General features: G+C 43.4%; 1 protein-coding gene across 5 annotated transcripts in view; it reads left to right on the top strand.

Annotated features, from left to right (window-relative positions):
• Positions 1–21491, top strand: part of Dse (dermatan sulfate epimerase) — a 59879-nt gene that overhangs the window by 14383 nt on the left and 24005 nt on the right. For 2 of the 5 annotated variants that reach the window (XM_016002806.3, XM_006984320.3), the window contains exon 2: positions 9618–10086. In XM_016002806.3, the coding sequence (XP_015858292.2) occupies positions 9671–10086 (416 nt within the window). In that variant the 5' untranslated portion in view covers positions 9618–9670. Of the gene's footprint in view, positions 1–5902; positions 6116–9617; positions 10087–21491 lie in introns of those variants that run through there. The other 3 variants (XM_076552445.1, XM_076552444.1, XM_016002810.3) reach the window with 3 other exon arrangements.

A 21491-nucleotide genomic window follows, 5' to 3' on the forward strand; every position in this document is an offset into this window, starting at 1 on the left:
TATGTCACTTCAAGACATATGTAGCAAAATTCATGAGTGAACCAGAGATTATACAAGAGAGGTTAGATGTGTTTCAGAACATTTCCCCTGAAAATCTGCAGTAGACTATGACTCATCCATAGAATTTTGCAAATTCTAGTCTAGAAGAAGAGAACACTGACCTGCCAATGTGTGTGGCTTTGGCTGGATTCAGGGAAGAGGCCAGAAGACGGGACTCTAGTCTGGAAGTTGGTGGTTAGTCCTAGAACGGAGTCAGTCTCCAGCAGGAACCAGCAGGAATCCGTGTTGACAAAGTGGAACATTGGTGAGTGTGAAACTGGGTGTAGAAGACCCAAGAAAAGAATGCATTGAGGGGGATTTCAAATAACTAGAGTGAGAAAGTGTAGTCAATGAGTTTGTTTTGAATGGAGGATGAACTTAGTTTTAGCTAAGGTGTGCTCTCATTGACAGGAAGTGGAAAATGTATTTTCATTAAATATCACGTCACACACACACACACACACACACACACACACACACACACACACCCTCTTTGAGACAGAGGTCCTCCTGTGTCTACATTTGACTGGGACTGCTATTTCCTCACATAAGGTCTTGTTCTATATAGGCACATACATTTCAGCGATCTTTTTCTATAAGTTATGTTTGATGAACTAGCATTAGATTTGAAAACTTCTTTTCCTCCTAGATATATTTAGTTATTAGAATATGTTGCCCCACAGCTGTCAACAGGCAGTTGAACAGGAAGCACTGTCTCGGAATCCAATGCTTTATATCTGTCAAAATATTTAGTTGTCAGGGCCTTGAAGAAACTAAAGGTTTTTTTTAATAAACAATGCACTGTACCTATTTTGGGAGTACAGTTCTCTGAGTTCTGCGAATGCTCATTTCCTCGTGGGGTCACAGTGGACTTCCTCCAGTTGTGCTGACTTTGGTATTCTCCTCAAGAAGATAATGGTGGCCGCTAGCCCTCACTGAGCACTTGCTGAATCCTGCACATCCTCTTAATGCCTCAAATACATAAGCCAATTAAAGCTTCACGGAAACCCTGTGGGCAAATGCCACTATTTTAAACAGGAGCAGAGCTAAGGTGATGTTATGATTCAAACCCAGAAGTCTCTCTAACTTGGACCCTCCTCAGCCACTCTGACTTAGGACTTGCTTATGTTAAAACACCACAGGACAAGCATTGTGTAGGTACTAGTCCATTTAATTTCACATCAACAAGTTGAGGAGTCAGGATAGCATTTTTAGCTCATTTTTAATGGAGTAGGTCTGGAGAGTTTGTCTAAAACAAGCCCTGTTGGCCCCCATGAGGGCTCTCTTAACCTTTTCCCTGCCTTTGTAAAACTGTGAGAGGACATTTCTCCTGTAGTTTCCTTGAGCATTGCATGGCTTAATTAAACTGTTATTTGAAACTGTAAGGTTAAAATTTAGCCCTTGGCTTCATTATTGCTGTCTTTTTCTGACCTTTATTTTTGGTCTGCAATGCCCTAAGACTGGCATGGATGCAGCCATGGCTGAGAAATCCAGAGTTGGCCCTTTCAACTCTTCTGCAAAGCCTTTGGCTGTCATTGACAGAACGTTGAAAAAATAGATTGTGAATTTTCTCCTGTGGCTAGGAACGGTAGGCTAAACAAGTTGCTTTGGGTTGAGGAGAAGGCCATTCATCTTGATTGCCGGACAGTAATGCATGTAAGTACTGCAGTTTACAAAACCCCACAGAGTCCTATTTCTTTGTTTTCTGTCCTACAGTTGTTTGGGATAGGGCGTATTAATCAGTTTTCAGTGCCTGACAAGGCTACTTAAGGGAGGCAGGGTATGTTTTGGTTCATGGTCTGGAAATGAGGTCAGTCCGTCATGCGGGGGAGACACGGCGGCCAGAGAACAGCTTTGGCTGCAGTTGTGGGAGTGAGCCAGCTCGTCACACCGTGTGCACATTTGGGAAGCACAGAGAGATGGATACTGGTGGTGGTCAGCTCTCTCTCTTCTTTTCTCCTTTTTACTCCGTCTAGGACCCATGGAAGATGCTGAGGTCATTCAGGCTGGGTTCTTACCTCCTCATTTAAACCTTTTCGAAACAACTTATAGACGAACCCAGGAGTGCTTTTTCTATGGCTATTTGAAATCTAGGCAAGTGAGGTTAACTATCACAATAGGTATATTTTCTTGTTCACGTGTGTGCTCAATGCCTAGCATGTAGTTCTGAGTTTAGGAGTTGCTTGGTTTGTAGCAGAATGAACTGACTTATATAGCATCCTTATTCCATCATGGAAAGGGAGTTGATCTCTTAGTTCTGAGTAACAGTGCATTGAAATGTATAATATCCATCAATTGTGACATTTTAAAAATTCAGGATATAAGCAAGCCGGGTGGTGGTGGCACACGCCTTAATCCCAGCACTCAGGAGGCAGAGCTAGGCGGATCTCTGTGAGTTTGAGGCCAGCCTGGACAAACAACAAAATGACACAGAGAAAACCTGCCTTGAAATACAAAACAAAACAAAACAGGATATAAGCATACACTTAATTATACACAGTTTCAACTTACTCTGTAATATAACTAAAATTATGAAAATACTTTTGGGTCTTCTGTTGTAAGACCATTACTAAGAGAGGCAGTTAAAACTGTAAAATGTACCAGTCAGAAGGTCATGTTAGACTGCTAAATAAACTAGAGTTTACTTCTCATGTTCCTTGGACAGTATGACCCCTACAATTTCACCCATTTTCTAAGTAAAATTCAGTGCTGCAGTAGTATCATTACTGATTGTATTCTCCCACTTTAGCCTTGATCTCTGCCAGCACAGAAATGATAAAAAGGTTTTGCTTACTTTTCACATTTTAAGTCATAAGTACTCTTTCAAAGGCTGTCTTTAATTTTATTTAATTAGTAATATTAGTTAATTAATGGGTATCTATGCACATGTGGGAGAGCACAAATATGAGTGTGCTTATCTGTGTGTGCACAGGTAGAAGCTAGAGATTCCCTTAGGTGCTTTTCTCTGTCTCCATTTTATTTATTCATTTGTTTGTTTGCTTGTTTACATGTTGACGCAGAGTCTCTCACTGAACCTGGAGCACCCCATTTTGGTTAGACCGTCTGGCTAGTGAGCCCTGGAGTCTCCGGGTCTACATCCTGTTAGTGCTGGGGTTACAGGCACATACACCATGGGTAACGGGGAATCAAGCTTACTTCATGTGTGCAGAGCAAGCATTTTTACTCACGATCCATCTTCCTAGCTCCCGGATCTGGGTCTTAATGGTTCTCAGCCTCACAGTCACATGTATCAGACAGCCTTCTACAACTAAATCTTACATATGACTTGGTAGCTACTGAATCATCTACTCAGTTGGTCTCTGGTAAATAAATGGGTGACGGAGGCTTCAGATTTACATTAGAAAATCATCTTTAAACATAATTTAGAAGAATGAATAGTCTCACATAAGAAAATGGATAGAGGGTAGACTTCAAGTTCTATTATGGAAACCCATGGTACCTGCCTGAGAACCTACCAGGAGGCAGGGACAGGAATGCTTTTTGATTGTGAAAGGCTACTCTTAAAACCCAAACTAAAGCATCTCTGTTACGTGATGATGTCGAACACCATTATTACCTTCAGTGTGGTTTTGCTGTGTGGGCCCAGGGTTATAATTACTCCTTTAGAAACATGTGCAAATTCTGGAGGGCTCCATATGCTGTCATTTCATATTGTGGATTTTTGTGTGAAAATGGCTTTGAGGGGAGGTATATTTCACTTTACCCTCAAATAAGGAAATAGTAAGTCTGCTCCATGAAAGGAGCTTTCAAGTCTGACTAAGAGCTCATGGTTTTTCTTTTTCTATTTGGCTCTGGGGGCTTCACACACTGGGGAGTATAATTGCAGGAATGATTATATAGTACCCAAACCATGTTTGCTTAGGATTTGACATAGTTAAGAGGAAGAGTAGATTTATTTCACTACAAAAATTTATAAGACATTTTAGGGTTTATTTGATGCTGAGGATTTGTTTTTCAGAAATTATTTCAATTATCCATTTATTAAGGCTGAAATTTAAAAAAAAAGTAATAACTTTGAAAGTATGTACATTCCCTTAATTAAAATTAAAATAAGCATAAAGAAGTATACAAGAGATGATAGCAAGATGTGTCGTGTCCCCCCCCCACCCACCCACCCCAGGCACATGGAAGGAAGTTTCTCCAAGGATCCACACCCAAAATGGGAGGCAGAAGAATGTGCATCTCTGCTTGGCATGTGCTAGGGGGTCTCTGTCTGGTCCATCATGGTTGGCCTAGAAGCTTACCGGAGATGTCTCAAGGGAGGGAACTTACAGTAGATGGTAATGTGATCACGACAGGGACTTGGCACTGAACTCCTCAGTGCTCACGGTTTCTAGGGAAGAGGACGCAACAGTCAAGACCTTCAGACCAGTGGTCTGGCTAGTTTCTGTCTCCTGTAGAAATGGACAGAGCAGCGTGGGATGCCTTGAAGTGTTTCAGTCATAAGCTAGTTTTTGGACCCACCCCTTTTGTTTGGGCAAAGCAGAGCTTTGAGGAGTATCGGGAACTGTGAGGGGAATGTCCATGTTGCTCCTTTTAGTTTTAAAATGTTTTCTTGATGACCAGGAAGGCATCTGTGACAGGCGCTGGCAGTGTAGCCTCCTTCCAAGTGCAGTAAAGATAGAGATCTTGACTGGTCAAGGTGGCCCAGACCCTAGGCCCTTCCTGTTTTTGTTCTGTTTAATTCTACTTGCTAGGCAAGTATCTTACCATTCTACTTCTTGTCCATTTTCTACGAAGCCAGAAGCATTTCCTAATCTGCTAGATAAAGTCCAGAAGGTCAGCACATTCATTTACTTAAAGACATGTGTGGGGGTTGATAAAAAACATTTAGATAATATCTCATTCCCCAGAATTACCAGCTGAGATGCATGCAGTATTGACTGAGTCAGGCAACTTTGATTCTCGTTTTTTTTGTTTTGTTTTTTTTTGCCTGTGAAATATGAAGATGTAATTTCTTTCCTATATCTTGTTGATAGGTTAATATCGTCTTAAATGAGTGAGACTTTTCATCTTTTATTAAAAAACGTATTTATCGAGCTCTCTCCCTCCAGGTCAGGTTCTAGGCTTAGTACATCACTTACATTTAATCACTCCATGAAATAGGTAGCATCCTGTAAAGGAAAGAATGGAGGCTTTGAGAATGAAAGTCAGCTGATGAAAACCAGCAGACAGCATTGGTGTCTAGGCAAGTCTGCACTCTGCACAGTTAGTCATTATGTTGTGCTCTCCTAAGATTTGGCACCTAAGAGGGGTTTTCATCCGTCTTCATTTGGGCCATGTCTTACGTTCCTCGGGGCCATTTTTCTGTTCTGTCTGCTAGACTCCGCATTTTCCAAAGCACGAGGAGCTGGAAGGCCTTTTGGGGGTACCGTATGCTTCATTCTATACATGGTCCCAGTCCCACACTGCTTTGGTTCTTAGTTCTTCCAGACATTCCTTCTGTGCTTTATGTACAGTTAGCAAAAGTGAAACTTCAATTTAAAATGCTTTTAAAAAAATCTGTTTGGTTTAAGAAAAACAACCTTGGTTTAGGATTTAAATTCTAGTTCTGCTTCTGGAATGGATTTAGTGTCGGGGCAAACAATGCTTCTTTGCCACATTGTTATTGTAATGTTACAGATCTGATATGTGAAAGGCATTTAGATCCCAGAACCACAGTTTCTGGATTAGCAGTCATAACAGCTGTGGTGCATTATTGGAAGTGGAATTAAGCAGAATAATTTGGGACTGTGTGGCGTTGTGAAGATCTACTTAAGATAATTATAACTGGCTTGGCTTGGGTAGTTACTGAATGGGGTGGCAGCTGGTGGCTGGCATCTCAGTCCTATCAGAAGTCTCTTGTAGCAACAGTGCTTCTTAAATTACTACACTGTATCTACTGATGGGGCCAAGGCATAGGAATGTTTTAGTGATGTGTGTTCTGTGGGAACAAGAGAATGAGAAAGAAAGCTGAATTCTGCAAGTTACTGTATTCCATGGAAAAGAGGAAAGAGAATCAGGAGAAATGAGGCTCCTAGGATCCTTCAGAAACACCCTGAGGCTGGAATTCTGGGTAAGCACTGTATTAACAGGCTGAGTTGCTAAGTGTGTCTGGTCATGTGTTCTTGAACTAGAGCAGAGACTGCAGTGAGCGGGCAGAGCTCTGCTGTCTCCCCAACAGTGAGCTGGGCTAGGGATTTCTTGAGATCATCTCCAGAAGTCTCCAAGTCGGACTCCTTTCTGTGCTTTGGAGGATGGGGGAGGGGTCGGGGAAAGGAGCCGTGAAGTTTCTGAACGCCTTAGCCTTTCATAAGCCATTGCCTGTCTCACTGAGCATTCTCAGTGTCTCCCAAACGGCTCAGGAAGGTACCACAATTACAGATACCACAGTCGACATCTTTGCTGTGTTCATCTTGGTTTTTCTGTTTGTTTTTTTAAGCTTTGAGACTTGAATATATATCCCAGATGTGCTATGGTAGTTACAGCTTTTCCTAATGTATACCGAGATAAGTACATGAAATTACTCTACAACATGCCTGCTTTGGGCCCACTTTAAATTATCTTGGAAAAAACGTGCCTGTCTTTTAAAGTGTTCACTCAGGGTGGCTAGGGTGGGGTACTGATGGAAAAAGCCAAAGGCTGGAAATGGAATTTTGTCGGGTAGAATTTGCTAGACATTTACAATTAATGAATGGGAACCAGGTGTCTCTGTAGGCTAAAGCAAGTTTGAGGTAGACTTCTGTTTCATTTTATTTTAAAACATCACATTTAGGTTACTGAAGTTTCTAGACCTTCTGGGTGTTTTCTATTACTTTCCTGGCAGAGATTTTTCTTTTTTTCTGGAAAGTCTTAAACTTGCAGCGGCATCACAGAAGGAAGAACAGGATTGCTTCTTGCTCATTTGAGTGGTGAGACTTTACCAACGCTCAAGCTGGAATTTAATTCCAAGGTGGCATCTGTGAACATCAGGCGCCAGATTCAGTGCTGAGCTCTATGACGTGTGCAGAGGACATTCCCGCCACCGTCTGGAAGGCTTGATGTGTAGATAGCTGAACCCGGCTAGTGTGTTCACTTGTGCCAGGCCCAGGAGTAACTGTGGGTAGGTAAAGGAAGGTCTTGCTAGCTGGAGGATGGTGGGAACCTGGCCCATTGACTGAGACATGAGGAAGGCAGCGTGTAATTTGTGGCTGGTAAATGCCGGGCCCTTGCTCCTCAGCCCATCTCTCTTCATGCGTTTTCTACAGACTGTCTTGTGGGTTCTGCTTTGGCCTGAGCGATTTTTCCAGCAGGTTTTAACGTGTGGCAAATCCCAGCCTTTCTGCTCTCACGCCCTCTCATGAAGCAGTAACTGAGGAACCTTCCAAAATAGTTGGCAGAAAGAGATGGCAGCCTTGATTGGGCTCTCTATTTCAGGAAACTCTTTTGTTCTTTAGGCGTATGCAGGCGAGTCCCGAGTAACTAGAGGCATGGCAGAAGTAGCCGGGGGTCACAGGATGACTTTGGTCAAGTTGGGCATGTCCACCCCACAGCCTTTCAGGACTCTAGACTAGCCTCTACTATCTCAGCGAGCTGGCTGGGTAGGAAGGTGGGATGTGGTACGCAGCAGGGGAGAGGAAAGAGCAAATAAAGCCTACCAGGCTTTGTCATTTGGGAGAAAGTTCCTACGAAAGCTTGAGATGGAAAAATTCTGGTCTCCACATTGTCTTCTTAACCTCTCCCCAGTAGCCTGAGTCACCCTATCCCTGCCGAACCAACCACCACATGTAAAACTGGAGAGGACTGGAATTGTATGCATGTGGGGCCAATTAAAAAAGATTCCAACCTGTCCTCACCCGGGGTGCCTGCTTCCCCGCGGTGCTAATTGCACTGATGACAGCGTCATGTCTTGGACTTTGAAGGTTCATACCCATACACGCTTTTCGGAGAAAGGCGAGCAGTATTTTTCTCTTGAGAGAAGCAAAAGGCAATCCCCTCGGGGGACTGAGCGTTCTTTCACACCAGCCGCTTCGGGGTTGCCAGAGACCACACCCTCCTCTGTGTAACCACAGAAGACTATTTCCTTTGGCTGAGTCTCTGACCTTGAAGGATCTAGCCAGCTGCCTTGAAGCGTTGGGTGCTAGACATAATACAAGCGGAGTCCTGGAGTTATTTCTCTTTTATATATCTGATTTAGTATGACTGTGTTCACATTTTTTATTCATCAGAAATTCTGGTCTTGAACCTAAAATGTGTCCTCAAACCACTGCCATTACGTTTTCTCATATATGTGTTTATAATCAAAGGACATTGAAGAATAAAACCCACCAGAGGAAGAGTAGCCACAGCGATGCCACGCTCTGCTCCTTGGGAGATGGAGCAAGTTGAGAATGTGGATTGAATTTGGTGTCATATTTTTATTTTTCTCTCATCTGTCTGGGATGAGGCCATTTTTTCCTTGGAAAAATCACTTGGTTTCACCATCAGCTTTTCCCTTTAATAATTGAAAACCACTGTTCATTATTTACATAAAACATTTTTTTTTTTCCTGGTCTGCTTTCTATAACCTTTCCCCTCATAAGAATTTTAGGAATTCCCTGACTTTTCTCTGAGGGATTTTATTCCTGCTTTATCCCAGATGTGGGACATGGACAACACTGGGTGTGTGTGTGTGTGTGTGTGTGTGTGTGTGTGTGTGCGCGCGCGCGCGCTTCTGTTTGAAGGTTGTTCTTTTAGCCAATACAGAATATACCACTGAAAAAAGAACTATAAAGGAAAACAACTAGATAAGATAATGTGAGCCTGCTTTAAATGTCTAACTTACTGAATGACACCAAAGTCCTTTATGCAAATCAAAAAAGCACACAGAGGTTTCAAGTCATAAGGGGAAAGCACATCCACTAGTCAGCCCATCTTTCCATACTGGGATTTTCTTTTCCAAATGAAAGCATGTCAACTTCCCAGTCCCAGAGCCCTGAGTCTGGATTTCCTGGAGATCTGGTGTCAGTCCAGGGAGCTGTTGGCAGATTCTTCTGTCTTCTCTAGCCCACCTTCTGCTCCCACAAAGAGGATAGTTAACCTTACTCACACTGTGTTGTCTGCATAGACTCCCACATATATACTGATCCAAATGTTTGATTCACAGTGCAAAATGTAAGGAAGAGGGACATCATTGTGGTGAAGGAGGCTGGATTAAGAAATACAGGATTTTCTCCATTTCTCATAATGCCTTCTCAGATTCCCAGAAGACAGACAGTTTACCACAGGCTTTTGGTTATTGTGGTTTATGTATTAATGTCTAAAATACCATAAAAATCTCAACTTTTCTGCCTGATAATTTATGAGAAAAACATCATATTTTCCCCCCTTCTCCGTAAGTCCAAGGTTGTGTTTTTGTGATGATCCCTAGAGTGTGTTTAGGTCTATAAAATCATACCTTACTTGGTTTTAGCAGGTTTCTCCCTAATACAACTTTCTGCTGCCTATGAAGAAATGCACAAGCTGGCTTTTTCAATGTTTAGCCCTCACAGGAAAGTGATGCCTACTGTGTGCTTCCACCAGGCGTGACTGACATGCACTCTCTCCTGTGCCCCTTGCAGGATCGTTCGAAGATGGTTTGGCTGCCTTGGGGATCTGGAGATCCGATGCCACGATGAGGACTCACACCCGGGGCGCTCCCAGTGTGTTTTTCATATGTTTGCTTGGCCTCGTGTCAGCCTACATGACTGACGAGAACCCAGAAGTCATGATCCCCTTCACGAATGCCAACTATGACAGCCACCCGATGTTGTACTTCTCCAGGACAGAGGTGGCAGAGCTCCAGCTTAGGGCTGCCAGCTCCCACGAGCACATCGCCGCTCGGCTCACGGAGGCTGTGCACACCATGCTGTCTAACCCCCTGGAGTACCTCCCTCCCTGGGATCCCAAGGACTACAGTGCCCGCTGGAATGAGATCTATGGCAACAACCTGGGTGCCTTGGCAATGTTCTGTGTGCTGTATCCTGAGAACATTGAAGCCCGAGACATGGCCAAAGACTACATGGAAAGGATGGCAGCGCAGCCTAGTTGGTAGATTTTTGTCTTTTCCTTCTTACTGTATTAACCTTGCCACTTAAAGAAATGATCCATGGGCTAGAGATCTGGCATCCGTTGGTAGGATGATTGACGAGCATACGTGTGTATGAAGCCCTGGGGTTGGTCCTACCACCAGATAAGCCAGGGGTGGTATTACATGGTCTTAATCCAACACAAGAGAGAGAGAGAGAGGGGTGGGTAGTTCAAGGTCATCTTCAGCTGCATAGTGTGTATGAGGCTAGCCTTTTGAAACTTAAGCTCCTGTCTTGAAAAAAGAAAGAAGAAAAGGAAAAAAGAAAGAAAGGAAGGAAGGAAGAAGGAAAGAAAAAGTCTGATGTTAGGGTCATGGACACGTCCCACAAAAGACCACCATTCATGGATGCAATCAGTAAGAGTTTATTATTTCGAGAAAGTTTCCAGCATGTTGGGGCCTGCTATCCCAAATAAAGGCAAGATGGCAAAGACCCCAAGAAGGATGTGTGGGTTCCTTTTAAGCACAGCTAAGGGGAGATCCTAAGGCAGTTAGGTCACTCTAGATATGATTGGCTTAAGCAAGTGGCAATCGCATTATTACATTTTAATGGGCCAGGGCTAGTCTGGGCTGGTCAGGGCTACCGTTTTCCATTTTGTGGCAGGCCTGGACAAGTCCCAGGCTTTGTCCTTGAGCTGCTGTGGAAGCTGGCTGGCCTAGCAAATACTGACTGTGGGGGCCAGCTCAGTGGCCCAGGCTTGGTGTGTCCTGTCTCCCTTGTCCCTGTTATCAGGGGTACGAGAGATTAATTGCCCTTTGTTTGTGGCTCTTTTGGAAACTGCATATTCAGTCTCAGGAAACTGAAATTGAGGCCTGATCTCTGAGAGAAGACCAAGCAGCTTGTTATGGCATCTGCTGGGTCCTCTCATTTAACAGTTTTAAAAGACCTAATATGTTTCAACTTAGAAGGAGCATATTGAGAGGCTGCTTAACCAAAGTGGGAAAAATTGTAGAATTGAGCAAACGGCATCATGTTAATAACTGAGGGTTCTTTCTGCATTGTTTAACATATATTTACAGTTGTGGACAGAGTCACATTCTGAGGAATGCATTAGTAAGTGATTTTTGTCCTTGTGTGACTATCATGGAATATATTTACACATACCTAGGTGTCATTTATATAGGATGTAGCCTATTGCTCCTAGGACCAGGATGAGCAAACAGTGTAAAATGAAATCAAGCATGAGACATGTGTTAAACAGGGCATATAGGAGGCTGCTATCTGCACAAGACAGCATGCATGTCTGTGGTTAATTTTGTATAAGTGTAAGAAGTATGCTCTAAAATAACAATGAAGTGTAGTGCATAAACCCACAAATCAATAACCTAGTTGCGTATCAGATGCTGTGTCCTATAGACAGTTATGTGTGCTAACCTTATATGATTGGTAGTGGACACCAGTACCCCCATGACCATGTGAGCATTGTACTGGTGGTAGGGTGGCTACAGTGACACTAGGCGCTAGGTCTTTTCAACTTGGTTGTAATCCTGCATGTGTTCTTTCTTGGAGCAGAACACCATTACATGATACATGACTGTTTCTCATTGTTTGGTGTTAGGCTTTGATTGACACCCTTTTTGCCAAACTGACTGACATGTTTTTGCCTATAAGGCATTTCAGCCAATTAGCATTTATATGCACTTTGTGATACGAAGGAGATAAAAGTCATTGTGATGGGGTTGACTGGCAATTTATAAACAAGATTCTATTTAATAAGCAGCAGAGGGCCCAGCCCTGTGTGAAAACTCATGCTACAGTACACGTGTGTGAAGAATTCTGATTATCTCAGTAGTTTACTTTTCAGGAGTTTAAGATTCAAGAGCAAACTTCCCGTCTCCTTTTGGTCGGCTTAAATTTGTTTATAATTCATGTTCCTATCTGCCTGCTTTTTAAAGGATAAGGCTTGAACTGACTAAACTCGGTATTTTGTAAGTATTTTTTCTCTAAACTCTAGCTTAATACACATTCACAGCTCGGTGGCTAAAAATGCTTACAAATTGTATGAAACGTGGTCCTAAGACTATGTGAGTTGCCACCTGTCGTTGGCCTGGAGAGGACTAGTTTTACATGCATAGGGACATCTGTAGCAGTTCTGTGGGTGAGTTTATCTTACATGAAGCACATCTCAGTGTGCCACAGGTCAAGAGTAGTGACTTGTAGCCCTCCGATAACTGTCGGACGGCCCCTAATGGACAGAATTATGGAAGAACTGGCCTTCAAACATCATCGGAGCTGGATTTGTGAGATTATAGTTAAACACAGGTGGTTATTCTGAAGTTCATGATATTTTAGGCTGAAAAAAGCCTTTTGCTACGGTTTGTCTCAAACATGAAGCTTAGCTGCGTGTATCGTGTTTTCTGAGCTAGACTCATGCTCATCAGACAGCATTCTAGTTCTGACACCAAGAAAGAAAATGAAATATGTATGAAAACATTCTTAGTATTTGAGCAGCAAGATGACATTATCCAGTGTTACAGTAACTTAATATTATACTAGGTAGGAAAAAAACCCTCTTTGTGCCCATGTTTGCTCTTTTATAGCCTTTTGTTTTACATAGGTAAGTGGATTTTGATAGATGATGGTGCTCATGAAGTGTCCCAGAGAAACAGTGTTTTTTTTTTGTTGTTGTTGTTTGTTTGTTTGTTTATTTAATGGTTGCTGCCTTTTAAGCTACGGAGGTCCAAACCAGCAACTTCATCTCTGCTGCCACCAGCAGTGGTTTGGCTACAGGGGCCTTAGCAGGAGGGAAATCTGTTTCCTCAGGCCCCAACTCCAGCAAAGCTACGAAACCTCTGTCTCTAAAGAACTCAAGATCCAAAGGTTGAGGTGGAATTCTCCGAGAGGCTGAATAGCAAGCAGCTCACCTCTCTCCTTGCTCACGTCCTCCAAAAAAAAAAGGCTCTCGAGCTTCTCTTCGCCCCTCCTTAAAAACCCTTTTCCACCTGGCTCCTCCCTACCACTTCCTGTCAGCTAGTTGCCGGCTCAGCCTCTGCAGGTGAATTTTATTTAATCGAACACATCTTTGCATCATTAAACATGTTCTGGAGCATGAACAAAAGTAACACACCTTAAAGTAATATTCTACAACATAACAGTTGCTGCAAAAAAACCTGTCTCATCACACAAAAGACTAAGAGATTAAAAAATGCCTTCGTATTGGGATTTTTTTTGTTTGTTTTGTTTTTCGAGACAGGGTTTCTCTGTGTAGCTTTGCACCTTTTTTCCTGGAACTCACTTGGTAGCCCAGGCTGGCCTCAAACTCACAGAAATCCACCTGGCTCTGCTCTGCCTCCCGAGTGCTGAGATTAAAGGCGTGCGCCACCACCGCCCGGCTCGTATTGGGATTTTTAAAGCACGAATATAACAATGTTAGTAAAAATTGTATAAGACCAGTATAATTTCATTAGTATACACATCTGGTGTATGTATTTAATGAGTGAACGCCATCACTAGGATTAAACACCTTCTCTGATAAAAGAAGGGATATAAATAATTTCAAGTACAAATTTTAACAGTCACATCGTCTCAACAAGTACAGATTTACCAATCGGTGGAGGTGGGAAGGGGGTGCCTGTCTAACTGTGCACAGATTTACCAATCGGTGGAGGTGGGAAGGGGGTGCCTGTCTAACTGTGCACAGATTTACCAATCGGTGGAGGTGGGAAGGGGGTGCCTGTCTAACTGTGCTGTTGTTCAGTGGCCAGAAGCCAGTCAGTCACCTAGTATGCTGCACTGAACTTAGCGGGACTCTTCTTTTGATCAGGCTAAGCTGGGGTTAGAAATTGAAAGTGACCCTTGATATCTGGGTTTTCGTTTTAGATAATTGAACCTTTTCTGTTGTGGTTTTTAGCGCTCTGACAGAAATGTTAGCTACTTATAAATAGCCACATTCAAATTCGTTTAGGTGTGTGGTTGATCATAATCATTTTATGCAACTTAAAACATGACTAAATATTTTTATTTTCTAGTTACCTGTGCTTAAATTGCTCAGTTTAATTCTATTCTTCATTATATACAAACAGTATACTGTGAATGTTGTCCTTGTCTTAGGATATAGTGTGCACATAACCATTTCAGGAAAAAAAGGACTAGCTGTATTTATAAAACAATAATAAATACCGTAGAATTAAAAGAACCATCCCTACAATGGCTTTGTATATGGAATGGATTAGCGATTTTCCTTGAAGAACATTTCTACTCTTTTTTTTTTTTTTTTTTCCTGAGACAGGGTTTCTCTGTGTAGCTTTGCACCTTTCCTGGAACTCGCTTGGTAGCCCAGGCTGGCCTCGAACTCACAGAGATTCGCCTGGCTCTGCCTCCCGAGTGCTGGGATTAAAGGCGTGCGCCACCACCGCCCGGCCATTTCTACTCTTTTAAAAACTAAATTGTATTTTTCACCTAATCAACTAACCTTTTGAGCATCTACCGTGCTAGTGATGTGGATTCGGGGTTGAAGAAATGGCCCGGCAGTTGTAAAATTGGTACCTGGGATGAGGAAGGAGTCTCACAGTGGTGCTTCTGCTCAGAGCTGAGCCTGAAGACAGCACAGGAAAGGTTGTCATTCGTGACTTACTCCAACAGCAGTGCAAAGGGGCCGACTCCAGCGTCGATCCGCCGGCATCCTGAACTCCGTGTCCCTTCAGATGAATTTCTCAGTTTGAGCCTTAGCGTCCCAGGGTATGATAGCAAAGCAGCAGATTGTCTACCACCCAGGGTCATTTTTAGTAGGACTAAGTGAGATAACCTAGTCCATGGTACTCTGAAAGTTCTTGTCATGTAGTAAGGCTTCAATGAAGAATAATAGCAGTTGGTGCTAATTATGGCCTCTGCTATTTTTACCTAGGACACAGGCCCTGATTGGTTTATAATAGTCATTTGTGGGTTTTTAAGAAGGACATTTTTTTTTTTTTGTTCAGAGATTTTTTTTTTTAATCACTCTTACTCAAATTTCTATAACGCTCATAGAATTTGTCTTTGACAATGTCCTTTAAAGCTTGTAGCATTTGCCCTCCAGGATGCTCTCTGTGTGGAGGAATCTGGTGGTAGGGCCATGAAGGCAGGCCTGGGGGAGAGTAAAAATGGCACGTCTTCTGTTTGGTGTTAAAGCTGTATTACTCTTCTCATTGCTGTGATGAAACACCAACAGGCAGCAGCTTGAAGGAAGGGTTCACGTTGACTCAGAGTTTGAGGGTGCAGGTCATCATGATGAGGAAGTCAGGAAAACAGTGTCTGGTCATGTCACGGTGCATCCAGAAATGATGGGTTCCCATGGTCAGCTAGCCTTTCTTTCTTTTTTTTTTTTTTTTTTTTTTTTTTGGTTTTTTCGAGACAGGGTTTCTCTGTGTAGCTTTGCGCCTTTCCTGGAACTCACTTGGTAGCCCAGGCTGGCCTTGAACTCACAGAGATCCGCCTGCCTCTGCCTCCCGAGTGCTGGGATTAAAGGCGTGCGCCACCACCGCCCGGCTAGCCTTTCTTTTGTATGCAATCTCAGACCTACTTCCAGAAAGGTGCCACTACTTTTAAGAGTAGGTCTTCCCATGTCAGGTGACCTAATCAAGAGAATCCCTCACAACAGGTCCAGAGGCTCAGCTCCCTGATCCTGTTAAGTTGACAACATGAACCATCACATTTGTTGACTCCATTGAATGTTAGTAAATAAAGGGATTTCATCCATAGAGTAACTTAAGAATTTCAGCCATGGTGGCACACACCTTTAATCCTAGTACTCTGAAGGCAGGTTCAGGCAGATCTTGAGTCTGATGCCAATTTGGTCTACAGAGCAAGTTCCAGGGCAGTCCAGGCTACACAGAGAAACCCTCCCTCAAACAAAACAAAACACCCAAAAACTCCCCAAAAAACCAGAATTTCAGCCACTGTGAAAGAAAAGTGAAATTGTAGATGTTACATAACTGTTTTTTTGTTTGTTTGTTTGTTTTACCAAATATGCTATGCAGTAGAGACGGAATCAGAAAGATTGTCTGAGAAATGTGTATAATCCTAGGGATCTCTAAGCAACCGGGCATCACGGGAAGATGTGCTTGCTTGCTTGTGTGTTTTATCTGCCTGTGTGCAGGCAACCACATCCTTTCTAGGAAGTCTCTCCTGTCTTCTTGTTTTTGTTAATGCTAAGGTTGTGTGTAGCTTACTTCTCAAACTCAGTTAATTAAAATATATTATCTCGAGTTTTTGAGATGGCTCAGAGGTAAATGTTCCTCTACCAACTCTGATGACCTGAACTCTGAACCCCACAAGGTGTAAGGAGAGAACTGATTCTCACAAGCTGTTTGGTGCCTGCCTAGATCCCCTTAATGGAGGCTGCCCTGAGCAAATTTCATTAAAACCTGCAGGGAGGAAGAAGCAGGTATGGAGTAGATGCACGATTTAGCCAGCCATGTTTCCCCCGCTAAGTTAGCTGAATTTTTTAGTAGGCTTTTGCTTACATTAGAAAATGAAAGGACAGCATCTGTCAGGCAGTATCCATTCATATTATGTATCTCATCCAAGCTTTTGGTAGATGGATTGCTCTGAGCTTGATCTGCTCAGTTCTAGGTATTTGGTGGTCTAGAACTTAATGCAAATAAGACAAAAGGCTCACTCAGTTATTGGAGCCTGCCATGTTCTAGTTACTTCAGAAAAGTGTAAGTTTGCCATGTTCCTCTTAATCATACACGGAGATGGATGCATTGAAAAGAGATTTAAGCCGGGGCGGTGGTGCCCCACGCCTTTAATCCCAGCACTTGGGAGGCCGAGGCAGGTGGATCTCTGTGAGTTCGAGGCCAGCCTGGGCTACAGCATGAGTTCCAGGAAAGGTGCAAAGCTACACAGAGAAACCCTGTCTCGAAAAACAAAAAAACAACAACGAAAAGATAAACAAACAAACAAAAAAAAGAAACGAGATTTAAGATATGATTGTTTCACAGAGGAGATTAACTCAAGGGGAAGTTGATAATGGGGAAGCATCCAGTGCACCTTTTCCAGCAGCAGGTTTGGGGGACTTTCCTCTTCAATTGTAAACCCAGGGAAAACGGACCTGACACATTCTTGGAGGAGATCTGTGTCTTGTGTCCTGGCTCTGCCATTTGTAAATTAGCCACGTGTCCTCTGGCAGGTTTCATAGCTGCTGTAAACATGCTTTTTCACCTGAGAATGGAGAGTCTTTGCGTCCACCATAGTTCTGAAGAGGGAAGAAGGCGATGCACAGAGAGCTCTTCTTAAGACGATGTCCTCGGCACGTGGCTTTACTAGGAATGTATTATTTTTGTCACACAGGAAGGAAATGTGGAGAAGCAGGGCAGTCAAGTCTTGGGTGCCCAGTACTCTGTTTTAACTACTCTGGCGCTCTGGAGTTGTGTTTTCGAGAAGTATTTGTTGTGAATCACTCTCTCTTGCCTTATAGTATTTTTCTTCCTTATCATGAGACAGAAAATAAATCACAGAGGAAAGAAATGACTTCACTCTTGTGTTGGAGCCAGTTGGCTACAGGGATTGGGAGAGAGAGCTGGTGAGAGAGAAAACAAAAGTTGAACTTTTGGACAGAGAAGTAATTGTACTTTTTTTTTTCTACAACAGATTATTAAATCCTTACTTATGGATGGCAAACTTCTGACATCCTAGGGTGTATTTGAAAAATAATGTAAAGCAGCAAAATAGACGGGGAAAAAAAAAAAGAGAAATCTCTGTCACACTGAAACGAACCAAGCTGAACTGTGGGGCCTGTCTCAGCCCCTGCCTGCAGGGTTCAAATGGAATTCCTTCCAGCTGCTGCTCTGGCCTTTTGCTTTGCTGAACTGCAAACTAAGACTGAGAATCCAAAGGGGGAGGAGGAAGTAGCTGGGCCCCGACACATGGAGCCACAGCGCTGTGAGTGAAAAGATCAGGTTTTCCTCTCATGACCTGCCAGTGAGAAAGGCAGGGAGGTTTGCCCGGCAGACACCTGGAATCCATTACAGTGGTCGGGTGGAAACAAAGGCCGGGCTGTCAAAAACCGGGCCTCCAGTTCTGCCTTTTTCTCATTCATCTTTTTCTTCTCTCTTGCCCTCCCCCCTCACTCTTTCTACCACTCCTTCTTCCCTATTTCTTACATTCTGCGACAGTTTTCTCATTTTGTGTCGGTTTAGATCTTTGGAAATAGAAGGAGAAAAATCACAGATGGCTCTGAGTCTTTTTTTTTTTTTTGACATTGGTTAGTTTTTTTTAATTTACAGGATCTCAAGCAGTAGGACCCTGATCGCTGGGAAGTCCCTTCTTGACTGCGTGTAATGAGCAGGTTGCCGCCGACCAGCGTCATTACACATGCCTCTGTGGATGCGAGGGGACCCACCAGCTGTGGAGGAAGCCCCGTAAGGTTGGCAGGTGAAGGCGAGCTGAGCATCCTTGGCGTACAGCTGAACTTGTGTGATGCGTCACCCTCTCTTTCGGATGCTCAGCTCACCTAAGTTCTTGCTGCTCAGCTATTGGATGCTCAGCTCATTTAAGTTCTTGCTGCTTAGCTACCTTGCACTCTAAACTGTTCTCCCTCTATTTCACATGCAGGTGGGGATAAAATTGTTTCAATGATGCCTCTTTCCACACCCGTTTAAGATAATTGATGACAGCTGCAGTCACACTCATGTGGAAAGAAATGCAAAGTTCATTTTCTTTTATAGGGTCTGCTTGTTGTTTAGTGTTAAATTACCCTCAGTGTCCTTTGTTGCCTGTTTAAATGCAATGTGGGCTTTCTGAATTGCCACAGGGAGTTGTGTTTCAGACCAGAAGTCACCTTCCTTTCGTAGTGGAGTCTCTTACTTTGTATATACAGCACAGGTAACATGTGTATAAAATTCTGCGCCGTCTTTATATATAAACATTTAAAGTATGTCTTTAAACATTTTCTAACAAAAACTTGGCAAGCCTGATATTTGGATTTTGTGTCCTTGTGTTGATTGATATTTTGATTCCTTGTGTCCTATCTTGAGGGATAATGTTAATTGGTGGGTGCTGAGTGTATCTGCATTGACGCTTCACAGAGATCTTTAAAGAATGATTACACAACATCACTGAAAATTAAACACTCGGTTTGCCCATTGGATGAGATGAGAACTCCATTCCGACATAGTGATGTTGCTGTCAAGGCCGTCATAGTAATGCTAAATGGATATTTGTACAAACTGCTGAGTCTGGTGATGGTGCAGGTGTGCTCATTGGATCTGTTGATAATGTTGCAGATGTGCTAATTGGATCTCTTGATAATGGTACAGATGTGCTCTTGGATCTGCTAATGGTGGTACAGGTGTGCTAATCGGAGCTCTTGATAATAGCACAGGTGTACTTATTGGATATGCTAATGGTGGTGCAGGTGTGCTAATGAGCGCTCTTGATAATAGTACAGGTGTGCTCATTGGATCTGTTGATAATGATACAGGTGTGTTCATTGGCTCTCTTGATAATGGACCTCTTGGAAAGCCAGGTACTTCATTTTCTCTTAGTTGTCTTCAAAATGGTCGTTAACTTTTCAAGTTCTAAGGCTTTATCAATTAAGGGAATGCATTTTAACTAAGCTTAACAGGCTCTCTCATCCATCTTTTCTTTTTCCTTCCACATGCTGCCTTTCAACAACAGGAAGATACAGTCTCCCCCATGTGCCTGTGATTTAGAAAGCATGGTGCAGAATGGCCTGGTGAATCGGGAAAAGAGAAGCTTTTTTAGTTAGTGGCTGTCACATCAGTCAAGGAGGGAAATGATTAAGATTCCGAGGATGGGGAAAGGATGCAATAGTGTTTGATTCTTTCAGCATTTGGGCCATCCTTCAGAAGACAGGTCCCAGCTCTTCTCCCCACTGCTGACTCCCCGACTTGTGTAGTAGCCCCAAGAACATCTAACCAGTCATCCATGTGATTTGGAGGGCCACTGACATTTATATGGTAGCGGAGAAGCTTGTGAAGGATGGGCCTGGGTAACTGGTACCTAGGTGAGACAGGGCATGTAGGAGGGGGAGTCAGCTGTGAGGAGAGAGACCACACTTCCCTTGCTTACATGTCTTTTTTATGACATTATCTGTTTCTTCTGTCTCACTTGCATGGGTCACCATGTAGGCAGGTGGCTGTTGACGCCCCTGCTCGGGGATGCCAGGGCTCGTGGATGGTGTAGATTGGATCTGAACTAACCCTAAGGTTCACATGGTAGAGGCCCTCAACCAGTGGTACTGTGGGCAGTGATGAGAACTTTAGGAAGCAGAGCTAGCCAGTTTGAGGAAATCACGTGGGGCATGCCCTGGAAGCCTATCCTGGAGCTCTAGCCTCTTCCTGTCTGTTTCCAGCTGCCATGGCATGAACATGACACTCGACCATATAGTTTCGACCATAATGTTCTTCTCGCCACAGGTCAAAACAGGAGGGCCGGTGACTGACTGCAAACCGCAACTCTGAGAGCTAATTATTTCCTTTTCATGAGGTGATTTTGTCAGGTATTTGGTTACGCGATGAGAAGCTGACAGACAGTTAAGTCCTTGGTGAATATCTTGGTGTCTACTGTTTTTAGGACCGCCTCACTCAGCTCCGCTGCTCACAAATTCACCGCCTTCCACTCTGCTCTTCTGCTGTTCTGGCCCACCTTTGTTTTCCCTCCTTTCCCTCCTGTTCCTTCTCAACTCTTTTGAACACAGTTTGTTGACGTCAGTTCTGTGATGACTGAATGAAGGTGAGCTGTCACCTCCACCACAAAACATGTTCATCCAGAAAGAACAGCTTCTCTGTCCTCTTGTGGCTTTCAAGCATTTTGTGACTTTATTGTTTCCGGTGACTGACATGTTGTCTCCCCTGAGACAGCTTGCGCTGGCATCTTCAAGTATCCCCGGGACCTGAGCAATACAAGGTTGTCTACTTCCAGGGAGCCAGACTCACCCACATCTTCTCTTCCAAGCCTGTCAGACTCCATGACTAGAATTAACTGCTTCCTCCACGCTGGGTCTCCAGCCCTGCATCTCCTGCGGTTCTCTTGGCTGGTTTCTTGGTTTGCTTTGTTTTGTTTTTTTATTCAGCGTATTGGTTTGTGCTAGGAACCAGAGCACACATTTGGTTGTTGGATTATGAGTGTGTGTCCCAAAGAAACTTCTTCCCAGAACCCTCTGGACTCTGCCTCTGTCGGGACAGTGCCTTCAGATGCTCTGTAGGGTGTCTCCCCTGAAGTGTAATTTTTGGTTTTATGTGTCAGGCTTCCTCATTGGCCTGTCCACTTAACTGAGGACCTAGAAGACCTAATATAATAGCATACCTGTCACAGACACTAAGTAACACTGAACGAAGAACGGATTTTACTATGAATGAGTGACTGGGTTTGCCAAGAGCGGAAATTCCGAGTCTGTGCAGCTGTGAATGTAATTTGGCGACTTGC

Source organism: Peromyscus maniculatus, chromosome 16 (genome assembly GCF_049852395.1).
Source record: "Peromyscus maniculatus bairdii isolate BWxNUB_F1_BW_parent chromosome 16, HU_Pman_BW_mat_3.1, whole genome shotgun sequence".
In the NCBI taxonomy this organism is placed as follows: domain Eukaryota; kingdom Metazoa; phylum Chordata; class Mammalia; order Rodentia; family Cricetidae; genus Peromyscus; species Peromyscus maniculatus.